The following is a 23,149-nucleotide window of genomic DNA, read 5'->3' on the forward strand; positions in this document are numbered from 1 at the left end:
TAAATCATGTCATAGATCGAATGGTAGCAGCTGAGATTATGACCTAGATGTTGCTATTATTTCAAAATGATTATAATCAGCCCAACTTGTCTTCACAATCAAAATTATTATAATCGCAAATTAAACCCATGTCAGCATTAGAAATTATCAAAAAAAGTTGCACTCAGCACTTAAACACACATATAGCTATACATCAACGCATGATGACAAGACAAGATTTGAAATGGCAGCACCCAATTACGTACCCTTAAAGCATAATATTCAACATACTTAGGTATCAAGATCATCAACTTGGTTAAGTTTACACCGTAAGCTTAAGGCAGATCCGCCGATGAATACAGACGGCATAACTGCGCGTGAAGAGACCCTATTTGTTGCCTGCGGGGCTCTTGTCTTTAGCAGCCAAATTTCACCACTATCGGTAATCTTTGTTATCTCTTTCTTTTAATTTATCATTTTACATCATATGCCTGCAATAACCTGCTGCATGGACATGATGGATAAAGTGTTCGTGCCAGTAAAGTGGGCTTTCCTTATCTGGTCTACGCAAGTATGAGCATGATAATTATCATAATTTCACTAAAATAACATTGTTGGCCATGTAGTTGTGTTCCAAGTGAATACCAAGTTTTACAACCCAGGGTGGGATTACTTACGAGAATACCATACCATACCATTTACTTTGCAAGTTTCAATAGAATTACGTGTAAATATGTAACAAGTGTTTACTATCGCTTCAAAAACGTTGATCTCTGTCCCAGTGGTGGAAATAATATTTTCAAGGAAAATCGAACTGGGAAATGCACACAGGCTCAGTGACAAAGATAAATAAAAACAAAATTACGAATACTTGAGCTGACTTTCTGCGTGAATAGGCTACCGGTAAGCATATACTATGTTATACACGATATTTGTGAACTTAAGGTTACACATTCACGCAAAAGAACATTGTTGTTATTATGATTTTACACTAGATTAAAAGTATGATGAACTCAACATATAAATAGGGTCCATGTTCGAAAATATTCACGACACAAGAACTTGATCAATATAGGTAGCAATCACCGGCCAAGTATGACGAACTCAACGTGGCAAACTTGAACAGGGAAAACCCCGCGAAATTTAAATGTGACTGTATCAAGCATGTAGCTGATTGTATTCGCCAAACCCGATTAAGGTAATTGAATATAAGAAATGATCAAGTTACACATGTAAAGCAGATGTAATTACATTAGTCGTGATCTCCGACATGGCCTTGGTGGTTTCAAGCTCCACTATCGGACCAAGTATTATAAGAGAAATGTTTTCTATATTAGTTCCGCCGGCCGAAAAGTCATGATTGTAGTTGTAGTTTACAGTTTATGACCAAGGTTAGTTGTACTCTTATAACTAAGAGCCACTGACCTGTAAGTCAGGTTTTGCACGATATAAACAGTGATAAAGCTCGTCAAATATGCGCTCCAACACTTGCAAATAATCATGACCATAATCAGCGTCGTTGTTGTGAAAAAGTATACCCACCACCATTAAATATGCTCAGAATGTGGTAAAATATAATCGGTAATAATGCGTCATATAACAAGGAATACATTAATTCTACTTAAGTGATATACTTGACCTAGTGAATAAGGGACTAGCTAAGCCAGTATATGCATAACTTAAATTCTAAACAGAGGTTTCATTTGATGTTTAACGTGTTTAAAACGACCTTAAGCGACTGTGGATCTTGATATACTTGGCAAACTTGCAAATGAAGCACAGACTGATATAACAAAATATCAGCACTGAATTTTTAGATCTGCGGAATAGTTTTGCTATTTCATTAGTTGGAAAGAAAGGGGAATTAATAAAACTGCAGATATTTTAATGGTGAAAACAAACAAAGAAATAAGATATGAAAGCATTACCATGGTAATGAAGACAAGAAAATGGGTTTCCCAGTGTTTTATCAAACTGTGGCTATTACCACCAATGCAAGCATGACTAACGGGAGTATTTGGCACCTTTTGCTAGAAGAAAGAATTGAATTTAGGTGGCTAGAACTGTTAAGTACCATATTAATGAAAATAAAAGTGCCAAGTCATGACTTTTTCTCAAAATTTATATGAACCAGCCAAGCAATGTATACTGTAAACGAACTACAGTTTGTTCATTTTAAGTGGCTTCCTGTTTCTATATGTGGATATTAAACATACAGACCTAGGCCTATAATATTGTTTGCTATTCCTTAAAGGTCTATGTTCCGAATGTTAACATCATTCTTAGTGTGCACACATTTCAAACTTTTCGTATAGATATTGGCAATACAAAATTACCGTATTCTCTGCCGAAAAAAGTCACAGGCCTGCAGTAGTTATATGGGTTTATTTAATGTTACTTTTGGATGATGCTCAATTAATTTTCCTTCATCAAAATGCCGATCTGAAGTGCGTTTAGACCTTAACGCATGCGTCGCACTTGAAGGTATCCTTGACATCATCCATTGAGGTCTTAACGCATGTCCAGTGTGCACTGAGATCAAAACGCATGCTCAGTATAATGCGCATAATGATCCCATCAGCAGCAAACGTTTCCACATGTATACAGACACTTGGCCAGTCTTTTGGGTGTGGTTTGTACATGCTTAATATAATTACACTTAGTCTTACCACTCCCAAAAGACTTAAGTTAATAAATAAATATCAATAGTAAACTTCTTTGAAGTCACATTTGGTATAATATTAATTTAGAAATAATATAAATTACCCTTCTTCATATAAAAATATCGTTACATCGCGATATACATAAACATATTTTGCACAAGCCTAGAAGTCTGTACTGCATGACCAGGATCAAAAAGGACGACACGCATTTAGCCACGCCCATCTTGGTATCCATGGTAACAGTTGACGAATCACAAGACGACAGTACCAGGTAATAATATCCACCGTCATCAGCTGTTACCTCTTGAATCCAATTTTAAACGTTCAAGAAAGTCCATAATTTGTTGCAAGTCCGGTGAATTTGGATCAACAACTTCATCTTCTGGTAATTTTCTTTTCAGAAATTGCACTGATTTACTTCCAGGCCTGCATCGATCTATCCTCTTCGGCTGTCCTTCCCGTGTAAAACCTATAAACCAATCTGTCTTTTGCACTGGTCGAAATTCTGTCCATTTATCAACCTCATTAATTGTCTCTGTGAAAACACAGGTAACACTTCCGCCAGTCTTTAATCTTTTCTGTAAAACAAAAGCGTGGAGATAAAGATGACCGTTAACAATTTGAGAGATTGCTTATCGTTCATTTAAGATAATCATGAAAATTAATTGATGATGATTAGTGAAAATAAGAGAAAGAAAACGATAGAAACAAACATCTATACGCTTATGGATTCTTAATTTTGAGATATTCGCAAGTGATCAATGGAACCGATAAAGTACACACCGTGTCGTCCGTTTGTAGGCATTTATGTAACCCAGGGGCTACTTTTGTTTTAAACCGTGAGGCAACAACTTGATCATCTTTGACCTGGATTTCCAAGAAAATTGTGAGCTGAATTGAATATATTATGACGATGATGATGAAATGAGCCAATCGACACATAATCACTCAGATAGTAGTAATATTAATAATGATGATGACGAACTGTCTGAATCTCAAGTACAACCCTGGGGGCTCCGCTCCCTTATTCAACTATGACTCATCTATTCAGCATCTTGTTTGGGGGCAAATAATTGAAATTCAAAGCCACACTTATTGCGGGTTATGTCAAAAGGGATAGCCCAACAGAAAAACAAAGATGTAAAATGGTATCGGTATCTCCTGGCCAAAGATCAAGAAATAGCCATATCGAGAATGAGGATGACTGACGTGACAATAATCATGATAATAAATAATTTCAACCATTCAAATGAATATATGAAATCTTCGTAAAGGTTCACCTAGCTTAAAATACAAAAAATAACTAAGTTGCAAGTGGATAATTTAATCCTTGGTATATTTTGGTATCCTTGTAAGTTGGTAGGTTTTTAAGCACACCGTGTATCATCTACATATATTTACACTAAAGTGTATGTGATATGGTTGAAATTCAACCGTGCTTTCTAAAACCCTGTTTTAGGTAACCCTGTAGCGGCCTATTGACGTATAAAAGTGACAATTAGCCTATTCTTCTACATTCACATCGTTTGCCCATATAAACAGTCTACTAAAATAACTATGATCCCATTTTAGCGCTATTATTTTACCGGCGTTATTGTGCCTTGATGTTATTGACAATAATAACTAGGGTCAACGGCAGGTTGAGACGCATATTCGGTAACTTTTTACGGGAAACCCGATTCGAGTTAGCCTAAACGCCGCTCGTCAAATGAAGTGAAAAATTGGGATGCCCGTGGGGACAACAATCACAATAACTCTATTCCTGTTTTTGCTTGCAGACGGAATTGACTACTTTATATATCACATCCCTATGTGCACAGATAGAGTCATCACTTGTTCAAATGATTTTGAAAGTAAATTTTTAGGATGGAGATTCTTTTTAACTTGACTTGATTTGAGTTTCCCAAAGAACGATACAGAATATGCGTCTCAACATGCCGTTGACCCCTTCTATCATTGTCAATAACACCAAGGCACAAATTACGCCAGTAAATATTTTGTAAATGTTACATTTAACTATATCGATAGGTGTCTTTCGTGAGGTATTTAAGTATGAGCTCGGGAAGTAAGACAAGAAAGTAGAAGAATATAGTGCAAATTCGTTTAATGCTGTAACAAAAATAATGATTGAGTATCTATATGGCTAATACATGTAACATAAGGTCCACCTTTAATGTGTATATTAATGTTGTAAAAGCTCATAAAGCTATAAATTGTGGTGATTCCAAGAACTTGTGGGTACTAATTTGTTTGATACGGCCTGTAGATGGATGAATATCATTAGCCTTTTCGAAGTATGCATGTGTACACAAAATGAGGGCAGTCTTCAATCTGGGTAAACCCCGGCAAATTCAAAAGACTTTACCCACTTCGTGCAGCGCTATCCTATTGTGTCAGTCATATTTCAAAAAGGCTAATTGTGTTTCAATTTGACACTCCTTAATTACAAATTGTTAATTTACTTACCCTTCCAATCATTTGGCCTTTCTTGTTCATACACAAATAATAACCAGTCCGTTCACCTTGTATCGTTACACCATCAAATCTCTTACTTGTGATGATTAACCTTGCTGAAAATAGAAAGAAACGGGGAAAAAGTGAGTGTAAAGGAAACACCGTATTGCTTTGCACGCATATTCATGTAGAAATTCTTGGCTTATTCCTTCCATTGCTCCTCCTATTTCAAGAACCCAAAATTCCCGTCCCTATGCTACATGTACTAGGTGTATTTGAACTTATGATTTTAAACAAATATCAAAAAGCTTTAGAACTTGGCATTTTTCTCAATATTTTCGATATAGTTGGAATGTTTAATTTCTGAGCCCCGGGTTCTGAGCACAGTATTATGAAATATGAGGTGCGTTAGATGACACTTGTGTGGTGCAAATGTCGAAGGAAACATGTGAAGGGATCTGGCATATGTATAGGAAACTGCAGAAGGACATTTTTGGAACATTTTATCACGATATGACAAGTAATTTCCTTCCGTGTTAAAGACAGCTCTAACTCGGGTTAAAGATAGATTTAACCCGGGTTAAAGCCAGATTTGACTCGGGTTAAACCCCTTTTGAAAGAGTTTCAGAATTATTGTCGAAGTAAGATATTGTGTAAAAGCAATGTGGATTTTTATTTCAAAATGAGCCAAAATAAAAGTTTTCCTAGACATGCTAGAGTAAACTGAATTATATCAGGATCTTTTTCTTGCTTATAACATCAACGTCTAAAGAAGACTGACAAATCTCACTGGGACATACTGTCCGGTGTCATTTTCCACATTAGTATCGTTAATTGTAAATGAAATGAATTAAGTTGACAAAATTGTAAATTAGAATAAATAAATAAAATGATATGAATACGTTATTCCTTAAATTCTTATCAGAAATAATGTTGACATGTTGTCGTTGGGTTAAAAATATTCTACGTGTATTTCAATTTGACTTAAGGGGGTACTACACCCCTGGCCAATTTTGTGCCTATTTTTGCATTTTTCTCAAACATTATAGCACATTGTTGACAAGTAAGATATTTATATTATAGGGGCAAGGACTACAACTACTGTGCTGAAAATTCAGCAAGTCAAAGCAAGTAGTTATTGATTTATTGATCAAATATTGGTTTTCCCTCATTTTTGACTGTAACTCCACAACTGTTGTCTGTGCTGAAATAAAATTTCCATTGCAGTAGTTGTAGTCCTTGCCCCTATAATATACATATCTTACTTGTCCCAATGCGCTATAATTTTTGAGAAAAATGCAAAAATATGCAAAAAATTGGGCAGGGGTGTAGTACCCCCTTAAACTACTCTCACAGACATTACAAGATTACTGATGATTATGTTTACATGACAGAGACTGATTGCTTTCAATGCTTTTCCGAGTGCGTCTCGTGTGACAGGAATATACCATTTGTGGATATTGACCCAGTTTAATGTTATAGCATTCATTTAAATTTAATTTCATATTTTAATTCAATTTAACATTCAACCTTTAGCACGTGGTGAATGACAAGTGTATTGAAATAAATAACTCACATCGTGCATAGGTAATTTTGATATCCACCACTGTTTCATTTGTCGTGTGTTTTGTGCCTGATTGCTATTGGTACGGTGACATAAGGAATTAACATAGTTATCAGAGTTATGAGATTTTGCGAAGCAGATCTACTTATATATGATCATTTATTCTTGAGCCATCAGCTCGTGAACTTGGTATTAATTTAATCATTCTCACGTTCAAGGAGTGATTTTGCATTTTCCTTATATATTCGTAAGACACATGTTTATAACCCAAATCTGAACTGAAAATATATTTGCTTGGTGTGCATGTATATCAATTTAAATCTCAGTCAAATCATATGTATACCGTTTCTTTCACGAATAGACTGGCGATTACAGACAAGTAATCTTCATCATTTGAAAACGAGTCCTAACCGAGATTGACAAGCAATTCAGTAATCATCATGATAATAGTTATCAGAATGTCAATGACATATTTGGTAGAATCCCGGTCAATAAGTTATTTCGCCGCATGAATTAAATCTCAGATGTTAGATACAGGTTATTCCATTATTTACAGAGCAAAATGTGCTGAATGTGCTCCATTCACTCTTCCCTATAATAAATCTGATTCGCGGTAAAATTTGATATTTATCATTGTTATTTCAAATATTGACCATTGCGTGTATATCGTTCGTGTGAACAATCTGAGTAACAAAGCCAATAGCGTGGCGCACCTTTTCTGTTAGTTACTACTACTATAGCATTATTATTATTATTATTTCAAAATATGTAAAATGCTGAGGGGAAATTGGGTATACCATACCGAGCGAGGTAGATAGCTTGTGCTGAGTTGCAATTATAAATGCCCTAGGTACTATAGAGCAGCTATTGCGCATTGGGAATTTTCCACTGGTTTTGCAAATTAGGCAGCCATCACCTAAAGCAATAACGCCCGGGTGTACATTAAGGAGTTTGTCTTCAATTGTGTGCTTTGTACAGAGTGCAAGTTTATCAAAAGAGACCAATTTGAGGGTTTATATTGGACATTGCCAATTAAGCTGACACGAAAATATAAAGCCAGGTTTAAGTCGGTATTGCTAACCATCTATATACCCTGTGCCTTTTTTTAGTAGAATTAAGCCCTATAGATTGTTTGTTGTCGTTAGTTGCTGAACTTGCACGCAACATTTCCCCTCAACAAGTAAACCTAGGACCCAAGGCATCAAATGCCCGCCCAACCAATGGGCTGACCTATCGCCTAGTGCCGCGATTACAAAAAGTTCCTAGTCTGCTTTATTGTTGAACCCAGTTATTTCTTTGGCTCACACCATGCGGTATAATTTTTAGCGCTAATAATACGATAAATATCTTACAATGCATAGAAATGCTACTGTTTATGCTTGGCTGTTCAAAATACACGCAGATTTGGGTATGTTGGGTGTGTGTAATATTTAGTGGCATGATTCGGCACGTTTTACGGTAAATTTAAACAGTGACTGCGACTAACATAATGGTAAGCATCGCCAACAGTGAGCGAATCAGTCTGCAATTACACTTTACGCCTAGAGCAGCTGTAGTGGTACAGTAGCGGTAAGCCTAAAGATCATGAAGCACCCGGCAGCGGAAAGTTTACATTGCTCTACCACTTACATTGTAAGCTTACCAAACCCACGTGTTCAAGACGCATGCATGGCTCACCGCACATCTTTTTTTTAATACATCCATAGCAATATGTTTTATGCCATAACATCTATAAAACTATTTATAATAATTATATAGGCTATATATGGTGACATTGCATGGTTCATCATTCTTTAGTTGAGAATACCCGCATGGCGCTGTTGAAAGTACATCTCTCAAAAGACGATCATATTACACAAAACTCAGTCCAGTGCATATTTCTTATTTGAAGATTCAATATAATTATGTATGTCGCTCAACCTGATTGGCCATTGAACAAAGAGCTTATGAAGAAAAGCAACTCTTCCAACTTTTTGTCCAGATAGATTTTTAACAAGATGATAGCTGTCAAAATTGAAGTAAGCACAACCTCTTTGTCGTATCGCATTACACATACGGAGAACCAATTATTGTTACTGACAGAAGCAATTGTAGAAATTAACAACGCAGTCTTGTTAAATAAATTTGACCATGCTTATTTTATGGAAATCTTGCCCAAAGATATCTAAGCGTCTTTCTCGTCAATCATATCACCATATATAAACTCTTGTTATTTAATATGGAGGAAAAAATTAAGCCCACGCATGCTTTGCAAAAAAAAAATTAAAAAAAAAAAAAAGGTACAGGTCAAGCAGAACAAACTCTACAAAACATTATTGGTAACCAATCAATCCCTATACAATCACGTACTTCATATTAATTCAGATTCGAATAATTAAAGGCATGTTTCACAAAGCTGTGTCAGTTGCGCAAATTGAACTTTTAACCCCATATGCATGAATGTGGGGAACATTTACATAAGCATATAAAAATATAAATTTAAAAAATCCTGGACAGGATGAGTACAGTATAACGTGACAAACAACCCCTGTTTTATATGACAATTGCTCCTGAAACGGTCATTTTGAGCTGCTTTTGACGAAAGGAACAATATCATTATTTATCATGATTATGGTGAAATATCGCAGCACCTCGTGTGCAACACGATGGATAGCAGACGAACTTATGACATGTTCTCTACGACAATTAGGTCGCGTGAATGTCAACTTGTGTCGTTTAACAATGATACTGTAGTACTTCGTGTCTGGTTCAAAGGTTTTCTGCTTGATCAGCCTATCGGAAAATCACAACGTTTATGCTGTTTTTATTATTTTTAGACTGGCATAGACCGTGATGGAATGTATAAAATTACTCCTTTTTGGTCAATATTGTTCTATTTCTAGTATCAGGAGCAGAGGTGTTGTTCAAGTCCTGACATTTCTTACGTCCCTTTGCTTATGGCAGTTTTCAAAGGTGTGTCCGTGGCCTTGAAAATAATAATCAACTAAGAGGTTTTTAATGCTCGCAGTCCCAGTGTCCGATTATCACCAAATCTGACAGTCTGTACTGGAGTCACATTTTGTTGACGTCGTGAATTCAAACCCACACTTTTATTTGTGACTTTCTGATGTCAAGCAAACCTTTGCTTCTGTAAGTCTTAGGGTCCTCATTTATAACTTCGCCCACGTGCTGGCCTTCATTGTATTCTAGTATAATCAAGCATGGAAGTATTAAAGAGAATTTTCTGAGCAACGATTTAAACCTGGCCTGGTGTGGTTTTCTGAGTGCAGGAGTTTGGTTTTTCTGACCTTATTAAGGTCACGCGTAACACTAGTAGCAGCAAAGTTTTTACAAGACATGATAATTGACATCCCCATTTGATATATTGCTATGGGCTAAACTCTATACTTGTATGTGTGTATCATCTTTCATCGCTGCGCGTGGCACACTCATCAGGTTGTATTTATGATCTGTGTGGTTCTGTACCAGCAGACAATGACCACGTGGTGATGATACTGAAGATTTATAATATCATAAGTTCCTTTAGGCCTTCGGCTATATCTTCTACTCTCTACAAGTTGCAAACTCAACAATATATATATATATTTAATACAGTTCCAGAAATATCACCGGATCGGATTTTGATTCTTGAATAGTTTAGTTCCTTATGTTTCACAACGTTGGGCAACTGGGTGGGGAATTCTGAGGAGAAGACCTATCATGATGATGGGACTGGCTTAAGCATGCTAAGTAAAAGCACTTGCCAAGAAATAAACGAGTTCCCTCCAAAAGTCTTCCAAAAATGTTGATGTGTGTAAACGGATCGATTATTTCTTGCCTCATTTGGCAAAATAAAGATTTAAATTGCAAATGGACATGAAGAGGATGGGAAGGGGAATGAATCAATAGCACGGGTTTGTACCCTTTCTTTGCCATATATCTTAAATTAAACTGACTTGTCATATCAAGGTATATCAAAATGAATAGAAATGCCACTTGAAATAGATTATATATAGAAAGTATCCTAGGTATGCGTACTTTACGGTGTTGCAAAGACTTATAAACGAAGAAAACATTAGTAAGCATTTTGGAGTGGGTAACATACAAATAAAGACAACAATAAAATGATTGACCTCATAGTAATATTACACTGTTGATATTATGGTAGAGTAAGCCACGATGTAAATATGAAGAAGGAAAATGAATTTAAATTGACCACTTAAACCACATTAAAAACTTAAGAAAAAATGGATTATAAAATCATTATTGTTATTGGTACATATGAAAAGCTAAAGATGCTCTGAAAATTAGTAACCATTCACCTAATGTGCTATTTATAGCTGTACACCCCTAGAAGAGTTCGGGTTTCCAGATTTATCCACATCATAATCGCTGGAAATCAACTGGGTTTTGCATGCAAGGTTTAAAAGCCAGAAATCCGATCATTTTGGGAGAATTCCGTGATTTTTTTTATACATTTTCCACAAAATTGGCGATATGAATTGTTTAGAACATAAATTTGGAAATCCAGATATTTATTTTGTTGGAACATTTTCTGAAATCATGAGTCTAATTTGATTCAAATATAAATGACGAAGCCGAGACTTTTAATCTGACTTAGGATCAGCCTGGCCAGGTTTGTCCAAAATGCTCACAGCATGCCCGTATCATTTCGCGGGATGGTCATGATTATTTTATTGATTGGTATCGATCTATTTGCCCATGCGATATCGATATTTGGAATAAGATCCTTCCCATTAGTGTCCATAATCTTTCTTCCATGATTATAACAATATCATATTCATCTCTTTCAAAGCTGCTTTCAAAGTTGTAGCTTTGTCCTCATTCTTGACACAATTTGTCATTCATGTTCATAGACTATATTATTATTAGGTTGTAAATATTATCTCCAATATTGAAAAGTTTGTAATCCTCTGTCAACTTTGATGATGAGACGTTTAATGGATGATGGGAGGGTGCACGATGTCTTGTCAGTATATCAATAATGAATATTCAAGGAATCGTACCCGCATCAATATCAATTTTGAATAAAAACACCCCGTAACATGTTCAAATAATTCATTGAATCCTTGCCCAACAACCAGACGAAAATCACCAGACAACGTATTACCTCCCGTATTCATTTAATGTTCAATCAAAGTAATGAAAGAATATTTGTCCTTTACACCAAACTTAATTTTGTTCTTATTTGTTGAACGCTGTTTGGAAATGGATTAATTGGTAAAAAGATTCAACAGAAGTCAAAATAAACACGATTATAGAAACATATAAGTACTTGATGTGCGCAAAAGGTGTTGATAATTGTTCCTGCAGGCCATGGCGAGGTCGGATGCTATTATTCCTTTTGATAACAACTAAGAAAGAAAATCTTGTAAGGCATTTACCGCATAATTATTCCCATCTATTGGTTGCCTCATATATTTGGGTGGCCTGACTTATTTAGTCCAAACAACTAACGGTATAACAATCATATATCTTGTAACTATGGATCAAGATATCAATTCTATTTTCACAATCCGATTATATCAAAACAAAATATCAATTTGATGACACGTCGTAGTCTGAGAAGACCAACTCTAGAACATCTGACCCGAAAGTCTGGGACGATTGCAACATATCGTATGATTTCAATTTGTCTTATTGGGAAAAATCAATGGACAATTGAAACTGTAGCTTTTGTGTCTCCATCCAGTATTCCTGCTTTATCATCCGTCTAATGTCAATCTTTATTTTCATGTTACACCAATTCAATTTTCGATTTGTGATTATTGTAGAATGTATTCATTGTGTCGTTTTATGTGCGCCTTAGTTGAGAGAGAACGCCTACTTCATCAATATCCAATACTTATACGAATGCATGTATTTTGATGGAAAATTAAATATGATGATGAAGCACTACACGTGGTCTCAGTACGAGTCTAATTCAAAGGTTGGGGAAGGTGAAAAGGTCGCATATAGCCTATGATCAGATTTTGATCTTGATCATGATCATCATCTTTTTTATGATCATGTATAGCCTTATTCATGGACTTCCCCTTTTTAGCTTTCTCCTTCGTCCTCCGCTTTTCTAGAAATGGAATATTTTCATTTCAATATTTCTTCAGACTTGAACGTTTAAAAAGTCTGAAAGATCATTTGAGTGCATCCAGCCTACATGCTGGCCGTGCCACCCATGGATAAGAAAAAGTTAAAAACATCTTTATTTGCTCTTTTCTATTTGTACCACTATTTCCTGTCTCTTCGCCAATGTGACAATACACTTTAGAATCACACTATTTAATAGCCGGTAGTCTGTTATATTGACAACGGACAAATAGTTTCCAAATAGGGCAATTTACGTTCGGAAATTAGCTTTTCGATTGAACACAAATTATTATAGCAGAACTAAATATGGTTGTTCCAATCACGTGACAACTGTCCTTGTGAAAGTGTTGAGAGGTGACCACAATTACCTCCGAGTGGTTCATTAGAGATCTTTTGAATTGCTACAAATGACTCGCTTAGTGGCACTACTCATTCATACTTGAAATCTAGATATGCCTCATTATTGTTATTAAACCTATTTTGCTTGGCTGGCAGCTTCCACGAGACAAAAACATGTTATTGTAATATAAACGAAGTTCATCAATAAATAAAACTAAAGTTTAACAACGCACTAGTTCTGTACACAGTGGGTGAAGCAGAACCACAATGTACACTTGAAACGTCAAGGAGGATAACGGAGTTTAAATCGCCTTTTCTTTCAATATTTACTCTGGTTATTGAAAGGCACGTCAACTTCTTGGGAATAGCAGTTTAAAGCAGGGAAAACAGCCTCGAATTAGGCAGAATATGGGACAAGATAACTATTAACCCGTCTCACCCAATTGAGAAGGATATTACTAGCATGGTGATCAATTTGGTTCTTGATTAAGAAAGGTGTGTCGCTATCAATATAACCGACAAGTTGAAAGCAAGAAGTTATACAAGATTGTTTTGAATACTGATATTTCCATTTAAAGAAATTCCTTCAAATTATAAGGAATGTGATGCAGAAAAATAACAAGTGATAAACAGAGTGCTCGGTGACATGTGGTATTTGCCTTGTCAATTTGCTCTCAGTAGCCAACCATTCTAACGGTTGACTGCTATGTTTGTGAATTATTGTAGTAACACTTCCGATATTCAGAGGCATTTCCGTCTAACGTCCATGCCGTTTTCTTCGCCGTTTCAATACAAGAATAATAAAGAAACATTCCACATACATGAATCAATACTTAAAACATTAGAGTTACAAATGATTTGATATCAAACTGATACACCAATGTGATAAGAATTGGTCACGTAATCATGGTGATTCATGTAAGGTCTTTGAAGATAATTCAAGTCTATAAGATTGCAGACGAAATTATACTTGAGCAAACATCATTAAAGTGTAAGCGTATCTAAAACTTGGCTCTTTACATGTTTAACACACTCCGCAAAACACATATCTTATGTCTAAATACATCTCTTATGTCTAGTTAGTAGTAGTACTTATCTGTATCATGATCAAATCAAATCTGGTTCAAATCTTTTCATCAGTTTAAATAGGTATTGAAAAGTTTCACTACATCCTTACAGAGGATAATACACTATGATCATGACACTCGCTGGTCTATCGCAAAACAGAATGATATCTCGTGACAGGCCAACTTGTTGACTACGACTAATTCTATCTTTAGCATGTGGTCCATTCAGCTTGGTTGGCGGTTTCCTCTATTTTACGCTTTGAAAACAATAAATACCGGAATGCAGTAGGAAATTATTGTGATTAGGGGCGGATAGTTGTAACACCGTCGAATTTCACGGACAAAATATGACCTTGGCAATCGAAAAAAAAGTAACAAGGATGATCATAACGACGTCCCGTTTATGGTTTTGTTTCCCGGCTGGGGAAAGCCCACCATTGTTTGGTCTAATATTGTATCCGTCAACAACTCCCACCCCTTTTAAACTAGAGTCTAATTCACGTAGGACATGTAATATAAATAATTATTTCAATTTTCAACAAGAATGACAGATGTGATAATATTGACTAATGATACTCCTTAACAATTCATCTCAGATTTCTAAAAGACTCGAATTAGATTTGTAGTCCAAAACTTTTATCCCTATCACTCCGGAGATAGGCCTACATGTAGGGCCAATGCTAAAATATCAAAGCCTCACTGAAAATGTGTATCAAGAAATATTTCATAAGCTAAGCAAAATCACTGCACAATATCGATTTGTTAAACTATTCTTTAAATTATGATTTATATGAATGATAAATTCTTCATCCAAAACTTAGGACCAAAACCACCAGCATAAATTGCCTAAAAACCAGGGACTGAAAATCTTCACCAAAAACGATGAATTAACTCTATAACCGAACTTGATACACCTACACATACATATAACATGTCAAAACAATCATTTAGGTCTACATGTATGGTGAATATCGTACATCAACAACATTAAAAATGTGATAAATATTCGAGAGAGAAAAAGTTCGGGACCGCGTCACCGGAAGGTGTTCAGCACACAGGAAAAATTGCGCTTAGCCATCAAGCTAAATAACATTGTGTAAATGAAACAAAAGTGGCAAAGCACATGCTTACTTCAACTAACTTACTATTGACATGATATCTTGAACATGCATGTTAAACATTATATAATGTCAATGTCAAGGAAAGAGAGTATGAGTAAGAGTCATTTTTTTTCTTTAAAATTTCCATTTAAATATTGTAAGCTGCCAAACATTGTGTTGAACATGACCAAACAAGTGTATATATATCGTTAATACAAATAAAATCTTAGAAATACTTAAAGTGCACTATAAAGTAAATAAAGGAAACATGAATAGACAGAGGCTTAAACAACCTGGCACCAATACTAACACGCATGTTGACCTTTCGAACTTCATACCCGGGCTTCATGCATACACTTAACATTCACCATGCACCGTCATCTTTATGTCGGATAATTTGTTTGGGTCTCTATATTCCTTCAAACTGCATTAAGTTTACTTTTACTTCACATATTTATTTCAAATGACGGCGTCAAAGCCATGCTAAATAAAGATTCCCAATGAAGTTAATTACTTGGCATGTAAATACCGATCACCACACATTCATATCATAAAGCTGTGCTAATGCAACGGCAAGTGATATGGCGGTAAGTAAATTGGTAGATAAATGCCAATAAAACGACTTGGCATGTGATGCTGTGCATTACATTTACCTAGGAACTTGGTAATTTACACTTACAGTACGTTCGAAGCCAACAATTCAAGTCGAAGTTTGTGTAAGATTTATTTGGTGATACTGTCATTTAATTGTTTTGATAAAGATAATATGATATCAACAAAGTGTGATTTTTGTTAAAAAGTCACTGTTTTTTATCTGTGTCTGTACAATGTTCTGATCATCTGAAGATCTGAGTTCGCCAAAATATCAGGAATGTTTAAGGGTGTTCAGATTTACAACTAATTTTGACATAGACCTTTTTTATTATTAGATGTTTATTACTAAGTTATTATTATTGTTGTTGTTGTTGTTGTTGTTATTATTATTATTGATGTTGTTGTTGTTGTTGTTGTTGTTGTTATTATTATTATTATCATCATTGGTGTTATTATTAAGTGTTATTATTACTATTATTACTATTAATATTGTTATTATTATTATTATTATTATTATTATTATTATTATTATTATTATTGTATTTGGACATTATGAGTGTATATTTACACCATCGTTTGTTTTTGGTGTTTGTTTGTTTTTGTTTTTTATTTGTTTGTTTGTTTTTTGCCCATTTTATTTCAACCCATTGAAGAAAAAACGACATAAAGGTTCAAATACCATGTTGCACTAAATTAAGGATACACTTACCAAATTCGTCTCTTTCCTGTCCTTTGGCATCTATCTCCCTTCCTGGTAGTATTCTTAAATGTTGACTACTGCACCGATTGTATAATATCAACGTTCTCGAAGTGGATAAGCTAGAATGATTCATTTCGGTGATTTCTCTGTGCAATTGCGATTCAAAGGAATCGCTACCGTAAACAAAATGACGAGGATCCTATAGGAAAACGAGAAAGAAAATTAGTTTTTTATGATCAGTTTGATAATCATAGAATTGTGCAAAATTCTAGTCTGGATTACAATATCATAATATTACAATGTATTTTGAAAGTACATTGCAAATGCTTTTGAGTGAAAGAAATATACTAATTACTATATAGCCTAGGCCTATGTTACATGTAGTATTATTACTGTTTGTGCACTGCAAAAATGTCATGGTAGCTAGCAATTTCATTGTTGTGCAAAATACCTCTCCACGTGCCCCGAGTGATGATGAGTGCAATATTCAGATATTGGCTAAGAATGTCCATTTGCCCATCACATTTATGTACACACAACACAGGCATGCCAAGGAAGTTACCCAATTACATGTATTCGTTTCCGCAATTCCACTCAATAACGCTCTTGGAACCCAAGCTCAATTCTTCAAGCGTCGTTTGAATCATTCTGAATTAGGCATGTTTGAGACTTTAAGCTTAACACGCAATCTGATCTGGTTTTTCAGCTGTTTTTACTTCTTTTGTAATGTTTACTATAATTGCACTACAATGATTTTTGTTTGATGTTTTATATTTGAATAATTACACCGCTGACCATTGTTAGGCTATTTGTATGGAATTCCCCCAATGAAAGTGTGGAGCCATACAGGCCTATGAGTTCAGCCGCTCAGACGTTTGACTCTCCTCAAGAAAAATTAGTTCTTTTTTGTGCAATACCGTTACATGAAAACTATGTAAACATGGTCAAGATAGCTGGTAAATTTGTTCAGTACCTAAATAATCAATATTAAACGGTGTCACAGTGTTATATTTCAAGCAAAGATTGAGATACCTGGTAAACCCAAATCCAAAAACCAAAGGAAACCATTATGTATGTGAGATACCACTGTCCGTGGTCGGTAAAAAAAATATGGTGAAAAGGTGTTAAACTCAACTTAACGACCAAAATATCAGGGATTTTATTTTATAAAAACCTATTTTACTCTACTATTTTATTTATAAAATAAATATTCCTTTAACCTTGGTAGATGAATAAGCGGTTACTATACCTTCCAAACAACAAAGTAGAAACTCCCAAATGTATTGCCATTTACTGTTCAATCGCCAATACGCCTCAAATACATAAAGTCACCAACTATTGTGTAGTTTTTATTGTAAAAATTAATGGTCTGAATTTTGTCTTTAAAAAGACTAATTTTACCCTAAAACCTTGGGGTGAGAGGTCTCAACGGAACATATGGTGCCTAAAATTCTAGACTTGGGCAGTCCCTGTGTATAAATATACATCCTTTTTCAAAACGCTGTAAAGGAGGTATAAAAAGGCAAATTACCTTAAACAAGGTGTATAATAGGTGAACTATTTATAAAAACGTGCCCTAATTTCAGCTAATTTTAGTGTATATAGTAGTGCTACTGTGTACACACTGACAACTCAATTATAAAAAGTAGTTAAAAAGTATCTAATCTTATGCATCTGACCATGCTGACCGGTGGCGTGTTCCTTCCAAGTATTATAAACTTACCCAAATTTAGACACTTAATTAAACCATTAAATAAAAAAAACTTTCTTTTACTAAAAACGTAAAAAAGTATATCGGTATTTATAAGTTTCAATTTATACTATAAGATTTAAAGTTTAATGAAGTTTGACAAAATGCCATAGATAATTTTGTCGTGTTATTAACAAGTATGGTATTAATAACAAAGTCAGGTCATAAGTAAATCAAACACAATAAAATTAATTAATTATTCCATTAATTTCTTCTCTTCCTACTTCTTTCCAAATTACTCTATACTTAAATGGATGCTTCAGCTCACGTTGCCTACAGACAACAAATAATAAAAACTACAATTACACAACACACACTGCACTGATCAGCTGATGGCATGATTTAAACTTTACTTTAAAAAGAGTTGATATACCCAAAGCATTTTGATTTCCAATTGGCGTCGTTGACATAATATAGAAAACTTACCTGAAGGCTAAGAATCCCGAACACAAAATGTAGTAGTCTGCGGAGAAATAAAAAAGAAACAATATCGTAATTACTAGACATTCTCGAATCACAACGAGTATGTTTCGTCTACACAACTGCGTGTTGGAATTCCCCAATCAGAAACAACACTTTCAGCTACAGCAGATTTAAATGAACCTCCATTTCTTCTCTTGTTGGATAAAGTTGAGCCATTTTTCATTTTTGAAACGATGACTGCTCATACAGGCCCGCTGATACCACTGCTGTTTTAATTAGTGTAATTGTAAAAAGGTGACATAAGCCTATTGTTATAATATTATGAGCTTATTGTTGTCAATTAATACTGTATGCGGTCAACGCGGTTAGTAAGGAACTAAAAGAGAGAGTTGTAAGCAAAGGAACATCTGTCGATGAAAAGCAATACCATCACATTGTACGTTCCTATTGGCCTCCGAATGATGCTATCGGTTAAAATGACACAGAGATGAGTGGTCAATAGAAACGGATGAGTTTCAGGCAAATAAAGAACTTGTGAAGCAATTATTTTTTTGATAAATAGTTTTCCCCGTAATATCGCACTATCTATATTTGCAATGCAGTACCCCACACATGATGGTCCAGTGATGAACTTCAGCATGCCATCTGCGTCTTAAATCAAAAGTAAGTAAAAAGACGGCACAAGTGATAATCGTAAGGTTACGTACGTTGTATATATGGAATGCCTGACGACCATTGCTTCTGTATATCGCTGGAATCTAGGCGCCAGCTGTCGCCAAAAGTTCGCCACCGTCACCTCACCTGCAAGATAGGCCGGGCTTTTCTTATGATCCTGATACTGGATTGTCCATCAATATATGCACAAAGGAGAAGTTTAATATCGTAAACCAGTAATGGTAAAGTCTTAAAAATATAAAGCAGCTGACTGTGTTACTCCCAACTTCGGGGCGAATGAGAGTGCATATAGCGCAAGTGGACCAAATAGTTGGAGACGCGCGCCTTTTGAATGACATTTCACAAAGTTTGCAGTGTTTCAAATTTGACAGTATGAGAAAGCATGCTTCACCACAGTGATGGGATTTTACAACCCCCCTCACTAGATAGTAGTTGATGTAAAGTAGTAATGACTTCCCTAACACTATAACTATAGTGCAGTCGCAGTAACGATCCACGAATGAGTGTCACACTTTCAAAAAGTTGCCGATTCCAAGAGTGTAGGTTGGTAGAATCTATGATAGTATTTCCAAAAAGAATAATCCCGTGGGTGCAATAGTGTAATATCCTTTTCTTATATTATGTTGTGTGCGTTCTTCATGACGACTGGTTTGTAAATGCCACTGAATTACTGGAGTTACGTTCCTTTTATGAATCCTTGTCATAGCTATGGCTTTATATAAAGTGTAGAAAAGAGAAGAGCATTGAAATGAGCCACAAACCACACACACTTCGTATCCCCTCAGGTTATCCACAGTACGGCGTATAACAGTGGGTTTAATAAGCAAATGATTTTCGTGAATGGCTGCTGTAAGAAAAGGAATAGCAAAAATTGGGGGACGTACAAATACTATGAATACGACATACACATTCAAATGAGTTTGGAAAATTGACAGTGTTCAGTGTTAGAACCTTGCGGGCGGTGTTTAGCTCAACCCACTGGGTGGGATTTCCTTTAACGGTGGGTCACTCATCCATTCATTCTGATTAGTTGATCGAACCATAGACAGTATAGAGAACAGTCCCTCGACTATCTATCTGCCTTGCTCACTAGAAAGGCATATAATTTGTTAGCTATTAGTATTAGTAATTGAAAAAAATGTAATAATAATGATGATAATTGCGACATCATTTGTGTCCATTGGTTTGAATTTTGTGGAAAAGTAACAGGTCTTTCAACACACGTGATACCGACAGGTACAGCTAATAACTAATATTAGCAAATAATTTGGTTACACGTTTTCCCGATATATCACAACAGAGGTTATAAATAACGTTATACATGTAGGCATAATTTATTATTTATGGTGGTGCTGATGCTTCATCATAGACATTACAGCTATCAGTTTCTAAACATTCACTAATAAAGCGGTTAATAATGTTACTCTGTGTGTTGCTCTTAAAGTTATACTGTTGAAATTTGAATGTTAGGCTTATCAACATTTTTACTGAGTTCGCATATGAATGGTTTATACCAATGTTGCGGATTTTTGTTAGTCAAGGAAACAGGTCGTCTCGGATGAGGCTGAACGTGTTCTGTGCAGGAATTTATCTTAAATTGCTCGAGAACTCGATTCAGGAAACCTGATAATGTCATGTCCTGTCACTACGCTACAATATAGTATTAAAGTTTATATTTTGTATTATTTTGGACTAATTTTGTTGTCCGGCATTAAGGAGTAGTATTCCTCATTAGTTGCACGAAAAGCAAAGGTCAAAAATACTACTTAAGTTGCTTCTAAAGTAAAAGTGATGAAGTGGGTACAAACGCAAGATAAGTGCCTGTCAATTTAGCTCAGACTGCGTTAGTTTCTTTTGTTATTTCAGAAGTATTAAATTTGAACGATCTTTAAGCCATGTGAATGGTATAAAAGAAATCTATTAGGGTGATCAATACGTTACATCTTCATTACATCAAATCGTCCACGACTAAAACACATATTTTGAGAAATAAGAGATGAAGTGAAAGAATAAATGGTGTGGGCGTAGTATTTGGTAACCCCCAAGAGGGTATACGCGTGCCGGTGGCAGGAACCATGCAACCTTAAAACATCGTCTTGTCAACAGAGATGACATCAAGTGCTGGTGATGTGAACCAGGGGACTAGCAAAATGCTGGTTTTAAACAAGAAAATTAATTTGTACTGGGCAACGTAATGAAATGCTAAGATGCACTGCTTTGTTGTTCATTTATTTTGATTGATCGATTATTTTTTACGCTATTTTTTAATTCGATTTAAATGTTGTTTTTTTTTTTTTCATTTGAGTGGACAAAATAGAGAATATACCTAGAAACTAAATATTAAAACGTGCTGGTAATATAAATACAACAATGATTTATTTTTTGGTTTTCGGATTGGAGGTGTAAGGTTAAGTTTGCAGACCGCCATTAATATTGGCATAAATAAATGGTCAATGTAGGTCAGGGTGTACAGGAAATCAAGTACAAAATATTCAGAGACCTGCTTAAATAATATGGATGAACCCACCGTCATACTGTATAACGTGTACTATACAAGCAAAGATTCAAATCATATAGTTAGATTAAAAACACTTAATTTCAAGTGTTTACCCCAAGTACACCAGGATCTGAATACACTTAATGCAAACAATGTCTGTTTTCGATAGTAAAGATGCCCTTTTTCTTTTTACAAAAATATTAAAAATAAAAATATAACTGACCTGTACTTAGTCGTGAGCACAAGAGTAAAGCTTGATCTCTTGTACAAACGCTGAATATATAATAATAGTTATGTACAAACAAAGTATGACATTTCACCGTAGAGAGACACGTGCAAACGAAGCAACCCTGGGTATACTGTATATAATATATTGGCTTGTTTGTAGTGTACTTTTTTTCCCCAAAACTTTACGGAGCCGAGGTTCGGTGATTAGCAATAATTGATAAATATTAATTATTATCATACATTAATATATATACTTACGTGTGTAATAGGATTGAATGCATTCTGCGCCATTGTATGAAAGATCCTAGACTGTGTAGGCTTATCTTGAGCTTGGGTTTCAAGTTCGCCAGTTATGTGTCGATAATTTAAAATCAAATTATAAAGTATGTACACCTCCTTTTATATTTCAAACAATTTTCTTGTTCCTTGCTTTTTGAAGCACCTGTTATAGTTCCGAGTTGGCTCCAAATACGTCGTGTATTGCAGTTGTAACTCACATTACTCAAGTTGATGAAATCTTCGCAACAACGGTATAAATATCTCAGAGACGAAATAGAGTAGGTTCCATTACGCATCCCTGCAGTAAGCTCACAAAATTATCTTCCTCGCTTAAATTGTTGCAATCGCCTTAAGCATAATCATCATAATTATTCATATGGAAACTGATCATAACTATATTACGTGTTAACAAGTAGCGATGAGCCCCGAATGCATGGAAGACCTATTTTGCAAGATCTGTAAGGTTGCGTGCCAAGTCCATGTATAATATGCAGAAATAGTACTGAAAGTCAGCCGGTACAAGACTAACTATAGAATATTAAGTATGCCCTGATGAACTCGCCACTCACAAAAGGAATGCGCCATCTGCGTCCAAAATCTTCAAGGAGGTGAGGTCTCCATGCACCCTTAACTGTGTGCACCGCGAGGAACACTTAAGCAGTCATTCATTTGATTGGAAAATGGGAGGTGCTCAAAGTACGTATTGTGAAGTATTGACCAATAGGCGCCCCATTTACTCGTCATGCATTAATA

At 35.3% G+C, this 23,149-nt stretch overlaps 1 protein-coding gene across 2 annotated transcripts; it reads right to left on the reverse strand.

Moving 5' to 3' along the window:
- Nucleotides 1–850: 850 nt before the first annotated feature.
- LOC140149032 (fibroblast growth factor 8b-like) lies at nt 851–22,936 on the reverse strand. 2 transcript variants are annotated; one of them, XM_072171180.1, is made up of 6 exons: nt 22,376–22,936; nt 19,425–20,104; nt 18,721–18,757; nt 16,554–16,743; nt 5,109–5,212; nt 851–3,220 (listed from the first exon to the last, which is right to left on the reverse strand). In XM_072171180.1, exons 2-6 carry the CDS (start codon nt 19,451–19,453, stop codon nt 2,933–2,935), a joined length of 648 nt encoding a protein of 215 aa, XP_072027281.1. In that variant the 5' UTR covers nt 19,454–20,104; nt 22,376–22,936; the 3' UTR covers nt 851–2,932. The 2 variants fall into 2 exon arrangements, with proteins under 2 accessions (XP_072027281.1, XP_072027282.1); XM_072171181.1 differs by lacking the exon at nt 19,425–20,104.
- Between the last annotated feature and the right edge of the window lie 213 nt (nt 22,937–23,149).

Source organism: Amphiura filiformis, chromosome 3 (genome assembly GCF_039555335.1).
Source record: "Amphiura filiformis chromosome 3, Afil_fr2py, whole genome shotgun sequence".
In the NCBI taxonomy this organism is placed as follows: Eukaryota; Metazoa; Echinodermata; class Ophiuroidea; order Amphilepidida; family Amphiuridae; genus Amphiura; species Amphiura filiformis.